This window comes from Seriola aureovittata, chromosome 9, assembly GCF_021018895.1.
Source record: "Seriola aureovittata isolate HTS-2021-v1 ecotype China chromosome 9, ASM2101889v1, whole genome shotgun sequence".
Lineage (NCBI taxonomy): Eukaryota > Metazoa > Chordata > Actinopteri > Carangiformes > Carangidae > Seriola > Seriola aureovittata.
The window spans coordinates 3785022-3810648 of record NC_079372.1 but is presented as its reverse complement, the minus strand read 5'-3'; the positions used below and the strand labels follow the sequence as shown (position 1 = coordinate 3810648).

Below are 25627 nucleotides of genomic sequence, written 5' to 3'. Positions count from 1 at the left end.
TGTCGGCCCAGGCACAAGCTGTTTATAACGACATGACACAAACTGAACCGTTGTTACACTCAACAGTTTACAATTTGAATATGATCAGGATCATAATGATGTTTTTCCACACTCTGAAATTAAATCAGGTTGTGACTGACACACTGTTGATGACAGCTGTCATGGCGTGTTACCTTTCTATTAAGCTTGTCATTATGTGATAATCAGGTGCTTATGATTTCTCTGTCGTGGTAGCTTTAACTCTGAGGAAAGTTGCTAGGTGCTGCTCTTTCTGTGTGTGTAGGTGTGTATGTATCATGTCTTTTTCATGTATACAATATAATGCTCAAGATTATGTGCATACATGTTGAACTAAATTCTCAGCTCTGTATGTTTGTGTTTTCATGTGTGCATACATATGTGTTAGTTTGTGTCTGTGTTTTTCTATGTGCATGTCTGTGATTATTTGTCATCGTGACGGCTGGCTGACTTGCCTGCCTGCTGTGTGTTCTTGTGTGTGTGTGTGTGTGTGTGTGTGTGCGCGTGTGTGTGTCTCCTCCCGGGAGAGCTGGGCTTCCTCTGCTCTGTTATTTCAGCGGAACTGGCGGAGGCCGGGAGGAAATTACACTCCCCTCCTCCGGCTCGTAAAGACCTCCTCCAATCAAGGACTGCTCTTGCAAAGTGGAATTAAACACACACACACACACACACACATACACGCACACACGCACACACACGCAAACAAAACACAGGCATACACACTTTAGCATACAACTGGATGTTGCCTTCATAGATCAACTTCCTACTGTACACTGCTTCTGTTGTATGTGTTGTGTGTTTGTGCGTGTGCTTGCATGCATGTTGCTCAGGCTACGTTGCTATGGTAACACTGGAATCGGTCATTGGCCCAGAAGTGTGCAGAACTGTGATCATGTGGAGTGTATTTGTGCACTTTTGTGCGCGTCTCTCCATGTATTGGACAAATTAGGGATTAAGTGAGCCTCTGATGAGCTGTCCGCTCACTGATAGACATCAATACCAACTGGAATGTGTGTCAGACATATAGAAATTCAGTTTGCATGTAGGGGTTGCATCCATATACTTACCTCTTGTCGTCTCTCTGTCTAACTGAATTCAATAATTCAGTTAAAATAAAGTTTCCTTTAGCAGATTAGCAATTAGCTTCCACTAGTGTCCATTTCAGCATGCCAGAGATTGATAGAAAGCTGAATGTGTATGTGTTGGCTTGTACATATGTACACATAGTGTATTGGCTTCCCAAAGTGTTGTACATATATACGTATGTGTGTTTGGGTGCGGACCCTGACAAAAGGCAGCTAAAATAAGTTTGAGCATCTGTCTGTCAGCCAAATGTGGTTTATCACGGCAAAGCCAATGGTGATATTTCTAAAAACCCTCCTCCCAACATCTGGGTTGTCTGTGTGTGTGTGTGTGTGTGTGCGTGCATGCTTGCGTTTCTTTTTTTTCGCCATGTGATTTCCTCTGATAGTTACAGGCTCGCCCTTTTACATCAGGCCTTTGCAGACAGTACTGTACTGTCATAGTCCTATCATACATTCATAAATACACACAGACAAGTACGCATGCAGTGTATATAAGCCCAGAAATACTAGGAAGTGAAAGTCATCAATGGCGGGCAATTATATGTTCAGTGTTCAGCTATTATCACACTTTGTCAGCGATGTAGTTGTAAGAAAGTTGAAACGTTCTGAGTTTGCTGATCATTATAATCTGCATCTACTTTATATGTAAACCAAGGTAAACATACAGAATATATTTTTTCGCTTTTGTAACTTGTTTTGTTTAATACTAATAATGTACCAAAAAGTAAGTATGAGAAAGATTTAAGACTTATGAAGCCCAAACTGTCGACTAACTTATTTTTCCCACATGAGCAAGGGTCATCTGAGTTTTCTTATCTTTACCTTCCTTCATTTCATGAAGTGCAGCTCACCAAGGAGTATATGTAGTTAACGGTCCTGGTGTATTTTAAGTGTGCCAAACTTTAAATGAAGATCAAATTTTAGTCTTGTGGGGACCAAAACAACAAAAAACATGAGTTCGGTTTACCAAACACAACTTTGTGCTTGCCTGCACTTCCCCTGTGTTTGCCAGGGGAGAGAAAGACCCAGGCGTTACCTGTCTGTAAAGCTCCCCTGTGGCGGCCTCGGTGAGCCTATCCAAACACTGAGAGAGACACACAGAGAGAATATGGGAGGAGGAAGGAGAGAGAGAGAAACAAGAGGGAAAGGGGAGAGCGAGAGGCACACTGGCATGCTTGACTGCACCGCCACTGACCTCCCAGCGCTGCCCTAGCAGCCCCCCCACTCCCTCCCGCCCTGTTTCCCCTCCACATCACCGCCTCTCGCCCTCTGTGCACCTCACCCCCCTCCCCTTCCTGCTCCCCCCACCCCTCCCTCCTTGCCCTGTGCCGCTCCACTGGGCTGCAACTGCCCGCTCGACTCAGCGCGTGGGGGCCGAGGGTGCAGGAGAGTGTGTGTGTCTGTATGTGTGTGCGAGCGTGTGCGTGTGTGTGTGCGAGGAGAGGCGGGGGACTTGGTCGCATGCCTGTCCGCCCTCCAGTGCTTTCTCACTTTTTTTCCCTCCTTCTCTCACACGGCCTTGAACAACCAAGTGTTGCCTAAAGTCTGTACATGAAACACGCACACGCGTGATCTTTCTAAATGTGTGTGTGTGTGTGCGCGCGCGCGCACACACACACACATTTAGAAACAGATCAGATTTTTTTTGCCAAGTACATTTTCACTTATAATGAGTTCTACTTGATAAGGTGTCATCTTTTGAGATGCTCATCTTTTGAGAAATGAAAGATCAGATTCGTTGAGCCGCATCTGTTGACAATACAGATACTGTCTGATTTTATCCAGTAAGAAAGAAATTTTGTTTATTTGGTGGTTGATAATATTTTTTGCGGCAAACCAAGAACAATAAGGCAAAAGGCCGTCACAAATGCATAGTATATACACTCCGTCAACTATAATTTGAAAACATGACAGATAATTTACAGGGTATTTTACAAATATCTTCATGTGTTCCCTGTTTGTCACCACAATTAATGACATCATTATTGATGCTGTAAAAAGTAGAAAAGAAGATGTTTTCCTATTACATCCAAGAAAGGTGTTCATTATATACAGACAGACTAACAGAATGAAAAACTTTATCACTCTGATAAACAATAGTTATTAATGAGCAGTAGTTAGACGCAGTAATTGTTACCAAAAGAGCAAAACATATATTGCCTCACTGGACAAATTACTATATTTTACTGCATTGCATGCTTGTAGTTGAGTTTGTTTGTATGTGTGGTGGAGGAATCTGTTTATTCAGTCTCTGTAAATAACAGTGTCTATATGAACATTTTATTTTTTATGCCAGAAGAGTTCAACATATTTCTAATTACATATCTGCAGTTTATCCACAGCCGGTCTTGATCGTTGCTGTTGTTGCAGATATTGCAGTAAGTGTGTTTACGTGCACACTAATAATTTGATTATAACCAGATTAGGCAAATATGAGGTCTGTCAGTTTTTCTGTGGCCTCGACCAGTATAACATGCCTTTTGTCTGATTTTCACCGTTCTGAACAAACCCCCGAGAGGTCATGGAGAACAGTGGATACAAATGTGTGATTCTACACACAAACAGTGTCATGGTTAGTGGTAAATACAAAGAAAACACCAACTTTGTCTTGGGATGATGGCAAAACAGCTTTCATGTCAACTATAATAGAGATGTAATAGAGATTGCATTAAGGTGAATTCACCAAAGCAAAAACAATAAACTCTGTCTTTTCATTTACTTCTTGCTTTGCCGTGCCAATAAGACATTTTCAACTGGTGACTATGAATCATGACTATCAGACACGTCATATCAACTTTATTATTAGGGCACTGGGGAAATCTGCTTACAGCAAACCATGTAAACACTTTAATCAAACTATTGCTTTAATCTGATTATTCACAGTAATCAGGTTATATCCATCATGTTTCCATAAGAAGCAATCTCAATTAAAAAATTTATAGCTAAACGCCTATGCATAGGTGCACCTGTGAAAATGTCAGGATGTCACCCCTGTGTGGGTGAGTCAGAGATAAGGAGGTGAGACTAAACAAAGTTAAGAATTTGTAATTTGTACTTTGTGATGAACTGGATCTCAGGCTCACACAAACACACAGCAGACCAATAGTTTGTTTTGGCCTTGTTTCAGAGCTCTTATGTGAGCGTGGTAATGACCGCTTCACCCCGCTCTCCCAACCTCCCCTCGCTCATTTTTTTCTTCCTCTCTCCCACTCTGTCGTCTCCTCATTCCCCCTCCCCCTTTCCCCTAGTGCTCGCGCCAAGTCGGCCCTCCATCCCGCCTACACACATACACACAGACACACACACAGACACAGACACACACACACACACACACACACACACACACACGCTGCGAGGTAACGGCAGACAGGCGCGTGACTCATTAGGCATTCGTCCCCCAGGGAGATCGCTGGGGGGGCGCGTGCGAGGGAGAGAGAGCGCCGCAGCTGCAGGAATGTCACGGGCGGCTACCGCTGTGTGTGTGCATGTGTGTGTGTTCTTGTGTAAGTGTGTGTGCGTGTGTGCTCACTAATGCTGGCTGGAGCCAGCGGCAGGATACTGCACCTTTCAGGAAATAACGCAAGGAGAAAGGAAAAAAAAGCCCACACTTATTAGTGCTGTTTTCCACCAAGAGCTCATTTAAAAGTCTGAAATAAATTTCGAGAGAAAACATTAGATTGCCTTATAATTTCTGCTTGAATTTGTGGGCCACTGTGCTGTAGCTGTGATATTAGCCTGTATTGTTTTTTACCACAAAAACATTTTTGTTGCTTTTAAACCAAACCCCTGCTATGGATTTATGAATTCAGCACACCACCCAAATGAGTTACAGGAATGTATGTGGCTGGTTACTCACCATACATTGTCGCTAGATTAATGTTTTTCTTTGAAATATTTAAGCTTTATTACCCATATCTACCTATTATTAAATGAGAATGTATGCGGAGGGTATCTTTGGCTCTCTTGGAGTACTTCTGACTTCTTGCCATTTCTCGAGATTGTTTTCAATAAATTTAGTGAGCCCACATTAATACAGTGCATCTAGTACTTCGGTAAATCTCAACCCACCACACTAAATGGTTCCAATGCCATTGAAGTCTTTGGGAGACGTGAAATTTGGTAGGCAGTGAAAATTATGTGGATATTCACTAAAGCTAAAATGATGGTATTGATCATCTACAAACCTCTTAACTTAGTGAATTTATATCAAATCTCGTCCACTTTCAAAATTCAATTCAACTTCATTGTCATTACACTCGTTTACTACAAAATATACTGTAATCTTGTAAACTGTATATTCTCTTGTATACTGTATATTTAGTGGAGTATCTGTATAGATTTCACAAAGCCTACTGTCAATTACCCTGTAGTTTGGAACTTTTAAGTGTTTTTCCAGAAATGTTTAACATGAATGGAAGTGAATGGTGTTTTGTGAGGGTGACTGAGATAAGCAAACACTGTACACCCATAGTTAGTTTAAGACACTCATGGATAATGGGAATGGAGAATTGAGTATTTACATCTCATGCCATCTGAACTATGATATATCATGTAGCTATAATGAACACAGTATCAAACTTACAGTAATGTGTCTCAATCATTCAGCGTTTTCAGTTCAAGTTGAATTTCTAGTGTTAGTCTCAGAGCATATTGGATCTGTTGAAGAATTCATGTGTTATATGAATATATGAATGTGAGTGAAGACGGTATTTGACTGTTTATGGGAGGTGTTTCTGAATGTCTATGTCATGACCCTTTTAATTGTCAGTCTAGATTGTGTAGTAAGTCGGTTAGTGTGTCCCCATGCATGTGCATCTGTATGTACATGTGTATTTTGTGTGTGTGTGTGTGTGTGTGTGTGTGTGTGTGTGTGTGTGTGTGTGTGTGTGTGTGTGTATGTGTAAATGTGAAGCCCAGATATATTTCTTGGCTGCCTGACTGTCAGACAGAAAGCGTGGGAGGCGATATTCATAGAGGTGCTTTTAGTGGGACTTTTATGAGAGACTTTTTTCCATGGCTGAAAGGAGGTTGACCACACACAGTAAGGTTGCCTCAACTCTGCGCACAGGCGTGTGTGTTTGTGTGTGCACGTACGAGCCTGAGTGTTCAGGCGCCCTTCCTTTCAGCGCTCCTACGTGGGCTGCCAGGGGTGTGTTTTGCTTCGTGTTTTGTTTCAGAGAGCCCTCCCCCGTGCTGCGGAAGTGTTGCCGGAAGCAGTGGGAGCTCACCCCCAGTTCTGCGTCAGTGCCACTAAAGAAAGGATCGGGGCTTTCCGGGAGGAGGGGGGAGGGAGGGGGGGAGGAGGGGGCTGTCAGCCTGGGTATGTCACGGCCATGTGGGTGGTTGTCTACATGCTCACACACTCACATACACACACACAGCTAGAGTCACGACTGCTCTTAGACAAACTATTCTTGTATACACTATATTGCTGGCATGCTCCAAGTAAAATCCCCTGCTTTGGAGGGGAATTCTAAGGAACAGGAACAGGTGTGTGTGTGTGAGAGTGTACATGCATATATGTGTGTGAGGCTGACAGGCATATGCACTTGTGTGTTTTCCCTGATGTTGTGAGAAGAGCAATAAAGAAGCGTGAGGTTGAGAATTTGTATTTAACAGATGTGTGTCTGACAGATATGACTGTGGCTGAATCCATAGAAGGGTTGTTCTGCTGTTGTGATGCAATGTTTCCCTCCTATTTCCTACAGTCAGGGCCTTGTGTGGAAGTAGCAGAAGTATCAGAAAGTAATCCACTGTCCTCAAATGCTGGAGCTGGAACTTGTAGAAAGCCCTGAAAGGAAAGAAGAAAGGAGGAAAAACCTTTTTTCTGGCAAGGCACGAAAAAAAAGAAAGTAGAGAAATGAGCAGAACTATGTGGCCTGCTCATCCTGGGGGATGTTTTCATCTTTCTGCCCCCCCCCCCCCCCCCCAAACTCTTCTTAACGTCTGCCATTTGAGAGACTCCAGAGGGGCTGCACCTGTTTGCCTCTTGGCTAGGAGCCCCTAAATCCCTCCTCCTGCCCCCGTCTGCCACTCATGCTGCCGTGCCTCCTGGGATGGAAGGAGCGGGGAGGAGTGGTGGAGAGCAGGGTTGCGTGTGGTGGAAGGGATAGCTGGAGGGCTTGAAGGCGTTTGGGAGTAAGAGCAGTGGTGTAGGCATAGACCGAAAGACAAGTTTCAAATCCAAGTCCACTCTCCCACACCGGACAGACCTTACTCCTGTGGAGCTTTCTCTTTCATGTTTTGACTCACCATTTTCTCTTTCATTTCTGTATTTTCTCTCGCCTTTTGTCTTCTCTCTCCTCTGCAAACCCACATCCGCTCTCACTATCTTCCCTGTTAACTTCTCTCTTCAGCCTGTCAATCCCTTGCTCTTCTACCATTTCCTACTGCGGCTCAACCTCCGTTACTTTCCTTCTCTCGCTGCTCCCATCTCCCCCTGTGACAGGACCACGTTAATCTGCAGTGACCTCTTCAGGTCACATTAAAGGTCACCCAGCTTTACTTCCTCACGACCCTAGGGCCACACTCTCCTCTTTATCCCTTCTTTTCTCTGCTTACTCCTGATAGCTTTGGAAAAAAATAAACACTCAATGCACCAACTTTTTTCCCCATCAGTTTGGTTTTTGATTAGAAAGGTATGGTGTGTTGGAAACAGGGACGCTGCTTTAGTGCTGCAGACATACCCAGTTGACCTAACAGAGAGTATTGGAAGATTTTTTCAGTATTACTTTATAATTTATTCACAAACAGTACACACAACTTGATGATATCTGGCTGGAGGCTGAGTGTCAATCTCAGAGATTATGTTGTTTTGGTTTCAGTTTGGCTCGTGGGTGCCAGCTACACTGACATTTCTATCATGGCTATTAAACCAATTTTTGCTCTAAGCTTGTAAATTATTTCAGCTTTTGATGAGAATGTTTTAAGATAATATTTTGTGTTAAATGATTTGATGCAGTGATTCCCAACCATTTTCTGATGTACTCCCAAGGCTCTGTCAGATCATCTTGCCTCAGTGACACCACATGGCGCCTTACAGATATGTGTGTTTCAGTTTAAAATCACATTTGTGTCAATATTATTAATTATAGAAAAATAGAAATATTCGCAAACAATTCCTTTTAATAATCTATTTCAATCCTTTATATATTTCAATCCTTTTTTTTTTTTTTTTTTTAAATCAAATTTCAATTTCTTCTTTTTGAAAGTAATTGAGCTACTTCACAATCTTCCACATCTCCCTGGCAACTGCAGAAGTACCTCCTTGGGTGTGCGAGTAGGGCTGGCTGGGAATTACTGATTGAATTCTTTTAGGAGGTGTTTAATAAGCAAGATGACACAACACAAAATAGCCAGTCAATACTACTCAATAAGAGTCTTGATCCATCTCAACTGTACATTTGAAGAGAGAACTCAAACTTAAAAAAGATGTGTACAAATGGCCAAAATAAGAATAAAAAAACATTGGTTTTTGCAGACAGTACCATCATATTTAGTACTTTAGTGTCTTGGAATAGTGAATCCTGTTGCTAAAATGTGTTTTTTTCTTTGTGCCATGTTGTGCAGAACCGTGGGCGCTTGGCTGAGAAACGCACCATCCCCCTTCCCCCCAACCGGGTACCCAAGAAGGAGCTGGCCTCCATCTTCAGCAGTGACGACAGTGAAGGCAGCGAGCGGGCCAGTGGGGATCATGCCCACATCAAGCAGGAGGACGAGTTGCATTACAGTATCATGAGAAAGAGGTGAGGCTCCTACTTTATGACTTCTATGGCCATGGCTTTAATGTAGTTTGAAGGGCGGCACAGACATGTTTGACGGTTGTGACCCATTTGAATATTATCCCAGACTTTTCTACCTCTTTTCTTATTTCTTACATTTTCCTCTTTTCTTTTTCTGTGTGTGGTTAGACACTGACACATATTATTCTAATTGCTTTGGCTTTTAATGTGGCTGAAAATGCATATGTTGTGTTATGAAATCACCATGAGAAATAAATTGAGGTGTCACTTTTTTTTTTTTTTATAAGAAAAAAAAAAAAGAACCGTAATAAGTCCACTGATTTGTTTGCTTCTTTTCAGATCCTGTCTAAAAGCAGACAGATGCAACTTTTATTATTTCATCTAGTGATTTTAGGATAATTTTGAGGTGTTAAAGGCTCATTTTGAGACGAACAGACAAAGAACCGTGTTTCAAAAATATACTTAGTATACTTGCTTTTGCTTTGGGATGTCTAATGGAGGGATGTGTGCTGAGCTTTGAAAGTGTTAATTGGCTTGTTGGTTTGCGTTTTGTTGCTGCTGCCAAGTCTCAGTGCATCTGTCTTGACTTGATTTTGAAAGACAAGTCACCTGAGTCACCGCTGTCTGCTTCATCCCACCCTGAGCTGTGCTTGAGAGCGGTTTGATCATAGAGTCTTTAGTATAAAAAGAGTATAAGTTCTTATGTCTGAAATGGTTATAGAATAACTAGCTTTAGAATCTATTTTCATCTTGATGTGCAGCTGTTCTTGCTACTCAAGTAACAGTATAAGCAAATATTAGAGCTGAGGGTTTGAAATAAGTGAAAACACAAACATACTCAGAGAGACAGACTAAGATTAATAATGAGAAGTAGCACTGCTCCTCAAAAACACATCAGCAACAGTAAAAACTCACAGTTTCACTGTACACTCCAACATGTATCTAGAAACAGCCTCTGGTTCCTCGACCTTCACACGTGTTATTTTCATCAAATCAGGAGGAAAGCAGAATACCTGACAGGAATGTTGTTCTGTTCTGTGTTGTCATTGCTATTTTTGAGAACTAGACTGCATCAAAAGTAGAATTTATTAGCAATACTGCTTATATGTTTTCAGAAATGTCAGTGTTTTTTTGTTTTTATCAAACAAGTCGCATTTTAGTGTGAATCAGTAAATGGCTGTTTGACAAATTGTCAAAATTGAAATTCTCCACAATAATGGATGGCTCATAAGTTGTGCACACATTAGATTGGGTTTTTGAAAAAAAAAAAAAAGTACTAAAAGCCTGTTTGGATTCAAGTGGATAACCTTGTTCATCTTTATACATGCAAACACACACATGCAAGGTTACAGTAAGGTCACCTTATTAAGATGAATCAAAAGGAGCGCTGCCTCACAATGATGGCATACACTCTGCTTTGTTAGGAACTTGAACTGAATAAAACATAGGGTTGTATATTTAATAATTGCTCTCTGTACAATAAGTGCTTTGATTCATGCGAAATTAAGAGAAAGTTTTAATCGGGAATAAACATCACATGGATTTGTGATTAGTTGGTATGTACATAAACAGATTTGTTTGATTCAGAAATCAGACAAGCTATGGACAGATATAATGTAGAAGATGTTCATTGATTAACCCCAGAAAGTCCCCAGCTGCATTATAAGCAGCTTGTGCAACCTCATTACAGAAGGGGATGTTTTTCATGTCTTGAGACTTGCGTGTGACACGGCGGACAGCACAGCAACTTGTGAAGCTTAAAATGGATCCACTAACCTCATTTGAGAGGGCTTCCCCTCCCCCTGACACTTGTGCCGCTGGCGTGTTAAGATGATAATGAATTTAAAGAACACTTATGACTAATATGTCAGGCTTTTACCCTTTGAAAGGCGGCGGACTCGCTGGAGCCGCAGCTCCGGTCTGTCGTGGGCATCCATCTCAGCCTTGCTTTATCCCCCAATGCGGGTCTGGACGAACGGGATAATGGGATGTCCAATCACGGAAATCTTATTTTCATTGACCGCAGCTTCGTAAGTGAGTCGTAGAAGGGTCTTAACAAATTGGATTTGGCCAATGGATGTGAAAAATACAGGGCCTCTGTATACATGTGTGAGTGTATCTGTGCTGTCTCATCCACACATCATCAAGGCTGGCGGCAGCACCGCGTCACACCCACTTGGCTGCTACAACCTGCCCACTGTAACTGCACTTTAATCTGCATGGGCACATCTGAGCAGCATTTGTGAATTATTTATCCAATTTTTTTTTTTTATCCTTACGAAATTCCTTATGCAGGAAAATTTTGGTGGCATTACATTAGGGGATATTTTAGAGTCTCTGCCTCATTCCAGTTTTTCAGGGAATAGTTCAATATATATAATGTCACTTTGTGTAACATTAAAGAGGAGATTGTTTGCTTGGTTCAGGGGGCCAACTGTTGTGTGTTAAGGGGATTTGTCTGTCGTCAACAGGTGTTGTCTTCATAGCTCAGCGTTCTCATCAGGACGTCTTCTCAGGTTCATTATAAGCTGGTCCATCTTGTTTTAACCAGATTAATGTTAATAGTTGCCGGCTTTACACACAATTGTTTAATTGGTGCTCCATAGAGCCGCACTTATCCTGCTGAAGAAGCACGGAGCATCTCGGGACTGAATAGCAGCCAAGCCACAGAGCCAACCAAGTAATCATTATCACAGTAAGGTGTATACGGAAGCTCCTTGGGGTATCGAAGCCAGTGTGAAACACACAGGAACTGAAAGGTGGAAACAAAATCTTGTTTTGGTATCAGTACTGCAGATTGTTTGTATGTGACTTGGATTCGTTAACACTGATATATGGATTTCATCTCAGGCACTAAATATTTGATAGCAGTAACTTGTGATTTTAGTGTCTTACTCAAGGGCAAAACAAAGCCTACCTTAGTGTTTGTTTCAGTTGGCCGTAGATAACAAGGCTTTGATTGAAAATTGCTGACTGAGAGTCTGGGTAATTACCCGACAACCACTGTGGATTTTATAAGTTACACCCGCTGACGTCTACCTTTCAGCCTCTGCCCTGTAGAGAAAAAAAAACCCTCCATACCCATTATTAACCTTCACCAAGACAAACAAAGGCAGTTTCTCAGGTTTTCAATCATGCATGAGGCCATTTTCTATTTGATATACAAATGCTTTCATCTATAAAAGGGGAAAAATATTTAAGGTCTACCGACCTTTTTACCATAGACTGCCAAAAGTATAAAACACACCAGGCTGTTCAGTTTTTGTTCAGCATAGTCTAACTGTCAGACGCCATAACTGGGACTCTTTATAAGAACCATCTCGTCCTGTGCTCATCCACTCAGCAGGGAGACCGGCTGGTTGAAACAAGCAACATACTGAACTCAATATAACATCTTATTGGTTTTGGCTAGAGATTTTTGTCTTCACCAACAAGGTTCTACTTTAAGTTACTGTGAATGTAATTTTGACAGACCTCGTCATAGTCTTTAACCATCGTCTGCTTAATGTCGTTTTTTTTATTCCGGTGAAACTTTGACGCAGCGCGTGCTTTGGTGCGCACTGAGAGAAACCGCGGTAGTGTTTGTTTGAGGTTCATGCTGCCAATGGGACGTTTGGTGAAATCAGACACAAACAGAAGATGCTCACATTCCCAAACATTTCGAAGAATCTAATATTTATTTCGTACTCTCACAGTTTTTTTTTCTCAGTTTCCCTTTACAGTCTGTCCCTCTGTATGACAACAGATCTTTTCCTGGAGTAGCACGGGCTCAGATTTGTCAACGGGGATGCTGTACTCAATCTGTGCAATAACCACAGAAAGAGGAAGACTTGATGCTGAGTTAGCTACTGTATGTCTATCGCATTTGACATTTTGTCCTCTGGCTTTATTGAACAACTGTGTCATTGCCTTATGCCAGTAAGGGGTCACGGACAGTGTGAAATTACTGGAAATGGCTCTCCCCTGAAGCTCTAATTAGTGAGCTTGGAGGTTTTATAGCTTTCTAGAGGAGCTTTCCGCTTCAAGAATTTTTGGCCTTGTTTACACCCGTTTACCATGGCAACAGAGTCACAGCAATTTAGTAGTTGATTGGGCGTTGGCTATCAGCAAGAGGTTCATTGTTTCCACATAGAGCAGTGTTGTGTCTATTAAGTCCCTGTCAAAATATAGGATTAACAAAAAGATGGCCGGTAGTGTTCCAGCAGTTTAGTCTCAGATTTGGCGTTGGCTTGAAGCATGAGGTTCATCATTTCCGCATGTAAAGAACACAATGTTTACTATTCATCATTTGCTGCCATTCAGTATGTTGAAATCAGCTGAAGATAATAAGAGCTTTGGCCTCTCCTACAGTATCTACAGTCCAATGGTGTGCTCTTTGAAAGCTCAGAGGGATTACATCAGATACTGTGAATATAACAGATGTCTTCCTTTTTCATTCCAAACTTTCCTTAAATCTGTTGAAGAATTTCTTTCTGAGTTTGAAAAACGTGAATGATAATAGCTCATAAAATGTGAGCCAGAGGACAAATTAACATGAAAACCAGCAGCGTGTGCATGGATCAGTACAGGATGCAACATGGCGGACTTATCGTATATTCTATTTCCATTATACTTTTCTTTCCTTCCTTGGCTGCCTTATCGACCTCGTGTCAGCCTGTACAGCAGAGGAACAACAGGGAGAAGTGAAGCCCAAGTGAAGCTGGGCTACTCTTACTTATTTATGTATCTATTTCTGTATTTATTCATTACCATCTCTGCTTGCAGAGTTCCCAGTTGCGAGTTGGCTTTCGATCCAACTGTGAGCAGCATGACAATTGTGTTTCCGCTGCTCACAGGAATCAGACAAAACATAAAATGTATATGGAAAAGATCCATATTCCTGCTTTAAACTTTATGCCTCCTAAAGTATAGGTATTTCCTAAATAAAAGACTTGCATTTTATTTCTTTTTTTCTGCGGGGCATCGTAGAAACTTTACTCATTCCTGCTTTTTCTCAGTATTTTGCCCAAGTCCACATCTTATTACGCTGTGGTTGCTGAATTACATATTGCCCGGTAGTATTTGAATGTTGCTGTGGGCCACCTGTGCAGGTTGGATTGGGCTGTGTGTTGGGGCTGTTGTCTTGAGAGCAGAGGAGGGTACACAGTAAACCTGAGAGCACCAGATGTTATACAGTGACCTGTCTCTCCTCTCTCTCTCTCTCTCTCTCTCTCTCTCTCTCTCTCTCTCTCTCTCTCTCTCTCTCTCTCTCTCTCTCTCTCTCTCTCTGTCTCCTCCTCCTTCTCCACTCCTCCACCTTCACATCCCTGCTGTCTGTCTGTCAGCACTTTCCCAGTGGTGGTGTGAGACATGGCGTCAGGGTGCCTGGGCTGCCAGCTTCTGCCAGCTCACACTGTGACCTCCAGCCCCGCCACCTCAGCTCCACGTGCCAATGCCGCAGCAGGCCACTGCTGGGCATTTATACTGAGTTGACTCCCCGTGCCAGGAGAATAGTCTTTCCACATTGTTTGGGCCATTTTGAATAGTAACGCCCCTTCTAATGGCTGAGGAGGGCACAAGCTTCCTGAACAAAAGAAAAAGCCTCAGGCAAATGATTTGGCAGATGAAGTTAATCAGCTCATGTAGGAATAGTGGACATTTTCTGGTGTTTTTTATTAAATTTGTATTGACATGTATGATTTATCAATAAATAAGCATTCCAATTACTGTGAGATTAAAAAAATCAGCATATTGTTATATTGAGTAGCTGGAACTGTGATAGTTATATTGTTAGTTTATTTAAAATGCATAGCCAGGAATCATTGAAAGAAAACAGCAGTAAAAAATTAGGGCTACTTGTCAAAACGTTTCAAAGGTATTCGAACTTGGCATCGAATGCTTCTTTTCTTATTTTTGAATCAGATATTTCCTGACCAAAATCAGGAAAGCCTTTTTCCTTTACTCAATATATTCACTTTAGGCAAGCGTCTCTATTTACAACAGATGCGTTTTTAAATTAAGAAATCCCCAAACTAAGCTCATGAAAAAAGTATTGTTTTGGTATCAGTACCTGAACTGATACCAAAGCAATACTTTTTTGGCACCAGTTTCAAAAATTATCGATTGATTAACAGACAAAATAGAAATTTAATTACTTGTACAGAGTTTGTGATATAATTTCAGTGATGGACACCAGTAGTATCCATGAGTGTTAACACATATTACTTATCCCAGTGTCTGGGTCAGTGTGTCTGTCCTGTGGCTGGGGATGAAGGGGCAGTATTGACCAGTTTAGGGATGAGCTGAGGATGAGATGATTGTCTCTGGCGTGCACCTGGGTGATAAGAAAGCAGCTCATGTCCTTCTTAGCTATCAGACCCAGCAGCCACAATATAACCCCCCACCATTCTCTCTGAGTCCCTCGTCCTCCCCAGCTAACGCTGGCCTTAGGAGCTCCTTTGGGAGCGCTGACTCAGGTGACTGGGTTTTAAACACCATCCCCACCCCCCTCTCCATCTTCCAGGGCTTGAGTATGACCTTGCCTCCACCCACGGAAAGAGAGGAGGGGAGGGGGTTGAGGGAGGGCAGAGGTGGGTGGGGATAGGACTAGGCTCTCATTAGCCCAAGCCGAGGCGGGACAGCTCAGGAAAAGTGCGCTAATTACCCCACTAACAATGTCCTTGCCATTCATGGCTTAGAGCAGCCACTTTGCCACAGGATAATAACCCCATCACCTCTCTGAGGAGTTCAGGATAGCATTATCATGATCACTTTAAATGATGGACAGAGGGTGGTGTTAGAACGCTGCTACCTGATTGATGGATTTGGCTGCAGTTTCTCACAGTGGACCGTGTAACTGCAGCGTGTGTGATGTGTGTTTTGTTGGAGTCACTGGGTGACGCAGATGCTTTATTATATGACTCCAAGCACAATTAAAAAACCTTCCCTGCATCTCATTTTCTTTTTGAAGGAAACCATTGGGCTCTCAGACACAGATAGCTACTAATTTTAGCAAGATACACTCTAGAAAAGAAGTCTATCATTAGTCTAAAGAATTTGCAGTCGCAGTCCAATCAAGCGTCTCCTTGCTTAGCAACCAGTGAGGACTGTTTTGTCTGAGACCGTTTTCTGAGTCATTGGTTCTCCGTGACTGAAAAGGTGACTGGTGAAGCCAGCATGGCCAGCATTAGGCTTTCTCCGCTCCCCTTCATTTTTTCTGTTAGCGTGTGGAAAACAGCTTGGCGGCCGACAGCCTGACATTACAGCAGGAGCCTGTAATCATGGGACTGTAAAAACCCAAATCCAGCAGCCGCAAACAGTGTGGCCTCGTCATAGTGGTGGCAGCTAAGAACCATTCACCGCTTTTGTCCCATAAACTGTGCTTGCCGTGTCATACCAGACCCCCTTCATAGATGATTCTGCTTTCAATAAAGTTGCCAGTTAAGCCCATAAAGCAGATTTCTGCTGACACTAGAGGAAGGTGCTACCATCAGACTGACATGTCTCAATGCTGCATGTTATTTAGGCTTATTTTGTGGACAAAGTGACAGTTTCCTGTTCTCTTGGGCTTTGGAGCGCTCTTCCATGTTCCATGTATGTCACAGTCATTTAACAGTAAACGATATGTAGACTGTAAACTAAAAAAATATTCAGTCCTCTACCTCTCCTACCACACAAGCTGTTTGCCATTACACTGTGACTACACTTGTACTGCACGGCTGCTGTACTCCCCTCAAACGCTAAGCGCCTATTTCCCATCATTATGCCATTTAATGCGATCAGGATGGTAATCAGATTGCAAATGAAATACCTCCATGACACAGTTGTGTGGGTGCAGTGGTGCGGGGTGGTTAGAAAGGCGGCTGGTGGAGCATTTGGAAGGGCAGAGTGGCTCCAACCAGATCTAGGCATAATCTGTAAACCCTCCTCCTGCTCCTCCTTTGGGTGCTGAAGGGCAGGACAGGGTGTTTGAGAGACTCTTGTGAACAGTTGTGTTGTGAAGGACCTCGTGTTGAAGTGTAGGCATGACGAGAAAAGAAGACCATTGTTTTCAATAACACAGACTCATTGTGTTGTCTTATTAATATTACATTCCTAAGAAGTAAGACCAGTTCAAGTCTTGATTGATATTTTATTTGATCTTTAATATTCCTCACATGTCTTTTCACATTATTCAATTGCCATATTTCTCTAAAACAGCTGTTGGCGGCCGCAGTTTAAAAAGAGCCATAATCAGGTTTTAAGCTGCTAAACTACTTATGAGTTGTGAATATGTTCGTTAATACATCTTAGTGTGGAAGATGAGTAGGGATGAGGTCCAAAAGTGCTGGATGCGGTAGTCTGTCAGAGTGTATTACACACCTCACCGCTAAGAGCCACTTTACAGGACAGACACTTGTAGCTGGTGAGTCTGTGTGGAGGTATGCATATCAGAGAGGACAGGTCTGTCTGGATGGAGGATTTCTGTGGTAAGTAGTGTGTGAAATAGTGTGAATCTATGCACTGCTGCTTTATCACATGCTGGTTTCGATGGCATTGTGGAATTAAGTTTGTTCGGGTGCTTTTAAATGCGTTCATCATCTCTTTCCTGTCTCTCTCTCTCTGTTTGTGTGTGTGTGTGTGTGTGTGTGTTTGTGTGTGTGTGTGTGTGTGTGTGTGTGTGCGTGCGTGTGTGTGCGTGTGCGTGTGTGTGTGTCAGTCGTGACAGTGACCTCTCTACAATCATCTCCAATCTGCACCACACCAGACAGCACGGCATGCCCGAGGGCGAGTCAGCCTCTGATCACAACACCAGTACTGGACACACAGGTAGGACCCCCAGTGATGGTGTGTTTGTGTGTGTATGTGTGTGTGTGTGTGTGTGTTTAAAGGATTGTCAGTATGTGTATGTAATACAGGAAGTGTAGGATGTGTTCTTTCTCTCTCTCTCTCTCCCTTTGCACCGAGACTGATGATATATCTTCCTGTTCATCTCTTGTAACATATGTAAACGTTCCATTACCCATTTAATTTACTCTAATTTGTGTGATTGGAGGAATTTAACATAAGCTTATTACTCATTCCTGAAGGTCGCTCTCAAGTTGATTACTTAATGTTCTTCCCACATTCCCTGCCGCACTCCAGGATTTTTGTTAAACCCCCTGTTTTAAATTACCTCTGAATAAATAGCTTTGTTTGCCATTAATCCATTTTTATGTGAGCAGAGGAACCGTGGTGTGCGTATGCTAAGCTAAGAGCTTTTGTTACAGCTTACAGACAGAACATAGACAGCATTTAATCCCATCTATTTGTCAAGTAGCTTGTATGAGGACATTGTGCAGCCATCAAAGACATATGGTTGTAAAACAGCCTCTGTTGATATCACTATTCAGCGATCAACCTACTGTAATGGATGCTTCTGCCACATGGGGTTAGTTGTAACTGTTTACCTATTCACACGTGTGTGTATGTGTGTACAAGGTATGATGGATGGCAACAGTTGTACACTAGTTTCCCAGCAACCCAAACAAACCTTTCACATTATCATACATTATTAATGATGCTGACTTTTGCCACCAAGAAAAATGTATATCTAAAACACTAATTGTGACAATGAGTCAACTGTATTGAAAACATCCATCATCAAATCTTAATCCACACTTTTAAACATTTACATTTACCCCTAATTAAAGAATGAGTTTCCTTTTTATCAGTGAAGACCAAACCTTTGCTCCAGTGTTGCCCGGGGTTCGACCCTGTCCCCTCTTATCCCATTAGCCAGAGGCACAGCAAGAGGCATAATCAGCCCAGACCCAACACCTCCATACCCTCTCTCTGTGTGCTCATCTCCTCTGTCTGCCAGATTAATTGTCCATACGGTGCCTGTGATATCAGGCAGGGTGGGTGGAAGGTGAAGGGTATTAGACTGCTCACCAGCCACCCCAGCCAGTGTCTTAGACCCCGGTTTGGGACGGATTTCCACCCAAATACCGGCCTAATCAGCTGCTAAACTTAATGGAGAAATCAGAGCCATGAGTAGTTGTCTTAATGGGGAAAGACAAGAGGGAATAGAGGTGGATGGGGGGGGGGTGATGGAGGAGGGAGTGAGCACAGTGTGGCCTACGCCAGAGGGGGTCTAGGACCCTAAAATCTGTCCGTTTGAGCATTAAAGGGAGATTTAACAGGCTGCCTAAGCGGCTCGCTCCGTGTCTGTAAACAAGTCCAATCCGATCAGCCACTGGCTCTCATTTTGTCTGCCAGTGAAATTAGACGCACACACATTCACAAACACACAATTACACACAAGTAGCACATAGTTATACAGATGCGTGCCCACGCCAAGTCAGCACAGGTTCATATTTGCATCCAAATACATAGGTGGGTGTAATGTGTATGAAGTTTTAGAGCATTGGATTATTTGACTTGGAGATGAATGAAATGGTAAACGCAGCTAGCTGTCTATGATATTGTCCTCCTCTGTTCTGCCAGTCAACCCTCATATTTGACTTAGCCTCTAAAAGTGTTTAAGGTTCTACCAATGAACTGTGGAGGGAGAGAATCTGAGAGACAGGAGGGAAATTAAAGAGCACACAAAGAGAAGAGAAACAAAATCTGCAACAGAGAGAGACAGACACAGTGATGGAAGAAACATTTGGAGAGAGGGAGACAGAGGAAAGAGAGATGAATGAGTGCGGTGGTGGTATCGGGGGAGGGCAGGCGGCAGCTATGGCGGCGGACGGCTCCGTATGTTTGTGTGTGTGTGGGTCAGGAGGAAAGGGAAGCAGGCTTGCCGGGTCGTCTCTGCACCGGAGTGGGCCGTTAATTAAATCTGAGGGATAGACAGGAGGGCTGCCTCCCTCCTTCTCCTCTCCACTCCATCCCTCCCTTCCTCCCTCATTCGCTCTCTCAATCTCCAGCCGCTGGCTATTCAGAGACTCTGTGAGAGGTGGAGGGGAGGGAAGAGGGAAGGAGGGAGGGAGGGGGAGAGCAGGGGCGCCGACGCTGAGAGTCTGGCTGCCTGTGGAGACTGTAAACCGTGGCTCTGCGGTCAGACCAGAGACTCAAACAGGCAGATAAGGTGTTTTTGGACCGCCACTCTCTCTCTCCTCTGCTCCCTGCTCTCAGACTCCCAGAGGCAGTTACCGCCTGTCGGTGTGTGTGTGGTTGAGGGTTGTAGCAGTGGTTTGGGGCTTGAGCACATTTGTGTGTGTGTGTGCGCGCGTGTGCGCGCGTGTGTGTGCGTGTGTGTGTGCGCACGCGTGCACCTTTCCGTGTGTCGTTTTAAATGCCTGGTTTTAGATGTTTGCTTGCGTGTGAATCTGCAGCCTAGCGTGTTTGTGCAAGACCTTTTTTTTCAGTCTGACTGTGAGTGAGGATGGCTTTTAAAGTATTACCAGACAGATATTACATGATTAGCATAGAAAGGCAATTCTAAACAAAAGTAAACACTCAAGGATTTCTGATGATATTAACTCTGTCATCCATAAGTATAAAGGGAAATGTGGGTTGTAAATATTTTAAAACATCCCACTGCTTAATAGGGATGTAATTGTACTGCAATAACAAAATGGCCTCTCAGGGTTATAGTGCATAAAGACATACAGTATATTTATATAATGCTTCTGTCAAGAAACCAAATTCATAGATGGAAAACAATAAATAATTGAGTAAATAGAAAATAAAGCTTCAACTTAAAGATACATTTTTTTCCTGCATTATAGGTCTAAACAGAAATCTCAATCCAAGTTCTGTTTTTTTTTTGTGTTTCTCACGTCTGTGCCTCTTTGGTGTTAAACATTCATTGGTTGTTTTTTGTTTGTTTGGTTTTGGTTTGGTTTGTTTGTTTGTTTTTTATTCCACAAAGGTCATAATCGAAAAGGGTTTTGCTGGTCTTTTGATGTTTTTTTTTTGGTTAAACTACTTTTTCTGTTTATTCCTAGTGTTTAGAGTGATACATTACTAAGTAACGCTTCAGCGTAACAAACACTGAACTGTTACATTTTCAGTGCTGATTTAGTGAACCGGTGAAAATGTGTTACAGTATACATGTTATACTATGGATACATAGAATTTCAACAGAATTATTTGATGATGCTTTTGAAACTTTAATAGCCTTTGATATCCTGTGACATGAGCATCGTTTTGTATATGTATATTAACAGAGGTGTTACGAGGGAGGCGACACACCACTTGAAGAATCCTGAATAGAAAAGTCTGTAATGCTAAAGACGGCAGTTGCATGACACATCCCGCCCCTCTCCCCAGTGCACCAATCGTCTGCTTTATAACAGCGGAACGGTAAAACATGTCAAGCCAACCGTGTTGTTGCACTGAAACCTTACACATTAATAGTAGACCTACAACCTGTGGGGAATGAACGTCTCTTATATTAGTCCGTTTTATCCTCTGAACTCGATCTCTCATTTGCCATTAAATTGGGAACATTTTTAAACCTTATTTTAGAGGCAAAGTCACCAAACTTTTGAGGCAGTTTTATCGGATGATTCTGTACGTGCATTTTTTTATGTCCCTGTGATTAAAAGTGCAATTATGTCTCTCTCCCCATTCATTCAGATAGGAGCCTCGTATGTTTGCCCGAAATAACTGCCCGGGGGCATTGCCAAGATGGCTGTTGAGTGGCGAGACTTGCCTATAAGGACTTTGATATTCTGGCAGGAACAGTTGCCTAGCAACAGCCACTGTAAGCGGAAGAAGACAGATGAAGGCTGGGATGAGGGACACAGAAAGATGTGACAAATAAAGTTTTACATTTAAGAATGACAGATGACACCAGGTGATTAGAGAAGAGGATATAGCTATATTATTTTGAAGTTCCTTAAAAGAAAGATTTCATCGTGAGGTGTTAAGTTATGTTCAGGAAACACCTGTTTGATAATGCAGGAGGAGGTTTATGTCCATCATTGTTTCCATTTTGATGGACTTTTAGAAAGAAACTCAAAAGCAAAATTTGTTGTATTACCTTTCATCAGAGAATAAATCATAATGAAGGCATGTAATTATTAGTGATTTACAACTTCTGGTAAGTAACTATCATCATGTCACATCCCGGGACTTATTCTAAACAAAGCACTGTTCCTACTGATGGAAACGTCACTTCTTGTGTATCACCACCTTTTTATTGTGTTACATAACTATAACGCATTGCAAAAAGGACATTTATATAATGTTTTTCACTTTAAGGTCAGCCATATTTTTTTATTTTCAGTTGACTACCCATTCTCTTCTTCATATTCTTCTTCTCTCTCCGCCTCTCTTAATTTCTCACTTCCTGTTGAAAACACATAGAGCATGAAAAACAGACGGGTATTGTATGGAGCAGTGTTATTGTGTGTGTACATTTGCACGTTGGCAGTGGTACATCCTCCCCTCAGCATGAGCAGAAGCGCCTCTCTCCCCATCTCCATCACCCACCCCCTGTCCCTCCATCCCTCTCCCAGCTGCATCGGCCCGTAAGCCAATCAATGGCAGGGCTTTCAGGGCCGGCGGAGGCCCCGGCGCACGGAGGGGTGATCAATAAGTTATTAGCACCATTCTGTCAGCTGTAATGTGGAGATTGATCGGGGGGCTGCGGCTCGCGGCTCACCCCACGTCCCTGCCTGTCACTCCCCCCCTTCTTCGCATAGCGCCCCCCCTCCCCAGCCTGATAAAGATGACAGATTAACGGAGTAAGAGAGGAATTAAGGAGTCTGGCTGTCTGAGCTGTCACCACGCTCCATGGGATGGAGAGAGAAGAGGAGGAGGACTAAAGTTTGAGGGAGGGAGAGGAAATCAGAAAGTAAGAGAGAAAGAGGAATGCTCCCCTGCCTGACTGTTCACCCTGGTGGTGTCACATGAAAGAGAAGAGGTTTAGGTCCTGCTGTTTCCTCTGTCTCTATCTGTCCCTCCGTTCTCATCCCTCTTTTCTCTCAGTGGGAGGAACAGCGGATAAGGAGGAGGTTAACTAGCAAGGAGGAACTGAGGCAGAGCCAGGAATATAGTGTGTTTAGGCCAACTGCTTAAAGAAAAAGAAAAAAGTTAGCCTAGACTGTCTGTTTACCATGAATGGCTAAAACAGGGTATATCATAGCAGCTAATGCTACTGCAGCTTAATTACTGCATTTTGACAGTTAAAATCACAGCCTTGAAGCTAAAATAAAACTCCTGACTCCATAACCACTAATTCCTCAGCAATATTAACAAACAGGAGATATGGAAAGGCCCAGGGTAGCAAACTGTAAGCGGTGTTAGTGGGAGTAAAAGGGTTAGCATAGACGCTAGCAGAGCTCAGGGTTCGGCATTAAAAGGGAGCGCCGGTGCTCTAAGAAGCCCCATTTAATTGGCTTTAAAAGCTTTCCGCCCTCAAATCTCTGGCCCTCGGGCACTTGCTCAGGAGACAGAGTGTCTTGAGTGAGCTTGGCTCAAGAGACGACTCAAGTGTGTGTGTGTTTGATCATGAGAGGCTCTGGGTGTGGGTGTAAGCATGTGTGTATGTGTGTGTGTCTTTGGTAGAGGAAGGGGTTTAACTGATGGGGGTTCTCTCTCTCTCTCTCTGTCTTTATTAATATTCCACTAATAGGATAGATGGAAAGCTTTTGTGGTATTTTTTTTTGTTTGCTGTTTTTTCTTTTGACCAGTGAAAGAAACGTACTGAATGTGATTTGAAAATGAGAAGAAAAACAGAATAAGAGATCATAAATAAGACGACAGAAAAAGAAGAAATTGTGAAAGACATTCAGTGCGAGCATGTGTGTGTGTATGTGTGTCCATTAGCGCTCCCCCCTGCCCCCACTGTCTCTTTAGGGTGGTATAGGGAGTGGATTTCCTCAGGACCTGAGAGGCAACATCAAACACTGGATCATTAGTGAACCTCCTCCCTCTCCCTCTCTCTCCCTTTCTCATTTGCTCGCTCACCCTCTCATCAACACCGGGGCTCCTTCAGCAGCCCAACAAAATCCTCCGAGTCCTGTCTAAATCTCTTTCTGTCTCTTTCCCCTCCCTGTCTGTGTCTTGTTATAGAGAAGAAAGAACATAAGTTTGGGTGATAGGTTAAGGGTTAAAGGTCAGACCTCACTCCAGCTTCACTCCTCTGTTGATGACTGTCCTCCTGTCCCTACGATGACAACAATATCAGGAGAAGACACATGACAGAAATCGTCAAATGTTGTTTGCTTGGGTATTGCTGTTCATTGTTTCTCCTTGCTATTTACACATGCTGTGCAAATGATGAAAAATTGCTTCGTTGAAAAAGAGAGACACACAGAGAGGAACCATTCTCCTTGAGGGAGGAAGATAAAACACCCCCCCCATCCCTAAAAATATGCACAGGGAAGTGAGAGAGAGAGAGTGAGAAAAAGGAGAAAAAAGAGAAAGAGGGGAAGCAGTTGCTGCTGTGGCTTGGCTGTCTGTGTGGAAGAAGAAACAGAGTTAGAGAAAAAGCAGAGGTGCATGAGATAGAAATAGAGAAAGAAAGAAAGAAAGAGAGAGAAAGAGACAGACAGATAGAGAGGGAGAGAGAGAGGGCAATGACAAACGGCTTTTTCCTTCCTGCTGGCGCTGCGTGCGATGTGCTCTGGATCCCCTCCCTCTCTGATTAGGCCCGTATTGATTTGAGGTGTGTTTGAGGGGGGTGGACGTGAGGCGATGGGGCGGGAAGGAAGAGCAGGATGAGAGGGGAGGAGAGGAGGAGGAGGAAGCGGCAGTAGGGGGTGCTGTAATTGTACACTAGATGCTCCTCTTTGGTGGCAGGGGAGGAGGACGTGGGGGAGAACAGGGAGGAAAAGGGGATGGAGGAGGAGGCAGGGAGGGCGTAAACGGAGAGAGAGAGCGAGCTCCTGATGGGAGGAGGTTTCAAGCGCACCTAGAGGAGAGGAGAGAGAGAAGGAAGCAGAAGAGTAGCTCAGAAGTGTGTTTATGAGGGGATGACAGCAACAAGGTGGGTGGCGCGAGGGGGGAGGGGGTGACTGATGTGAAGGTACAAAGACTAGAAATAAACACATATTATAGACATAATATAGGCTGAGAGACTCGTGAACTTAAGTTCAGTCTCAGGCTTTTTTGCCAACATCTGGAAAAAGAGAGAGAGGAAGAACAGTGATAACACTTGAGGACAGACTGTTGGAAAGACACACTGGAGGAGACACAGAGAGACAGAGTCCTCCTCCCTCCCTCAAGTAGACAAACACACACGTGAATGAGTCGGGCAGATCTGTCATCCACAGCAGTGGAGGCCCCCAACAAGCACATCTCCAGACGCCCATGGTTTGCTTCACTCGCTCTGTTTCTCTCTCTCTCTCCAACTATCACTTTTTTTTTTCCTCCCTCTTTGGCTCCTTTTCACCCTCCCTCTTCTAACTCTGCATTTCCAAAGCAGCCACCATGTATACAGGTAGACGCAGAGCAGAGCTGCAATATCAAGCCTTTACTTTGGTCTTTTTGCTGACTGCTCTGTCTCTCTTTGTGTGTGCGTGTGTGTTTACAGATGCCCTTCTAGGCAAGAGGAGAAGCTTCTCTCCCAACAGCAGCAGCGAGTGTCCCTCTGACAGCAAGAAGTCACGTAGCGTATCCCCCAAAGGTAAGACCGTGTGGTGTACTCGTGCGCTGTGACGTTACAGATGTGCTTGGACATGTATTCTCAGAGAGGAAATGTGTGAAAACTGTAGGACAGAAGACAGTATGACTGAGTGTTAAAGTGGAAGAGAAAGGGTGGAAGCTGCAGAGTGAAGAAGAGGGAGAAATGAGGTAGTATTGATTTAGCTGCTGGTGGTCAGTGTGTTAGGGTTAGTGTGACGATGGGAATATCTTTCTCACGCACTCGTTGACACACTT

The 25627-nt window shown here is 43.2% G+C and overlaps 1 protein-coding gene across 5 annotated transcripts in view; it reads left to right on the top strand.

The window, feature by feature from the left end:
• Positions 1 to 25627, top strand: part of samd11 (sterile alpha motif domain containing 11) — an 83354-nt gene that overhangs the window by 37468 nt on the left and 20259 nt on the right. For all 5 annotated transcript variants that reach the window (XM_056385659.1, XM_056385656.1, XM_056385658.1 and 2 more), the window contains 3 exons: positions 8673 to 8848; positions 17523 to 17632; positions 25281 to 25373. In XM_056385659.1, the coding sequence (XP_056241634.1) occupies positions 8673 to 8848; positions 17523 to 17632; positions 25281 to 25373 (379 nt within the window). The remainder of the gene's footprint in view (positions 1 to 8672; positions 8849 to 17522; positions 17633 to 25280; positions 25374 to 25627) is intronic.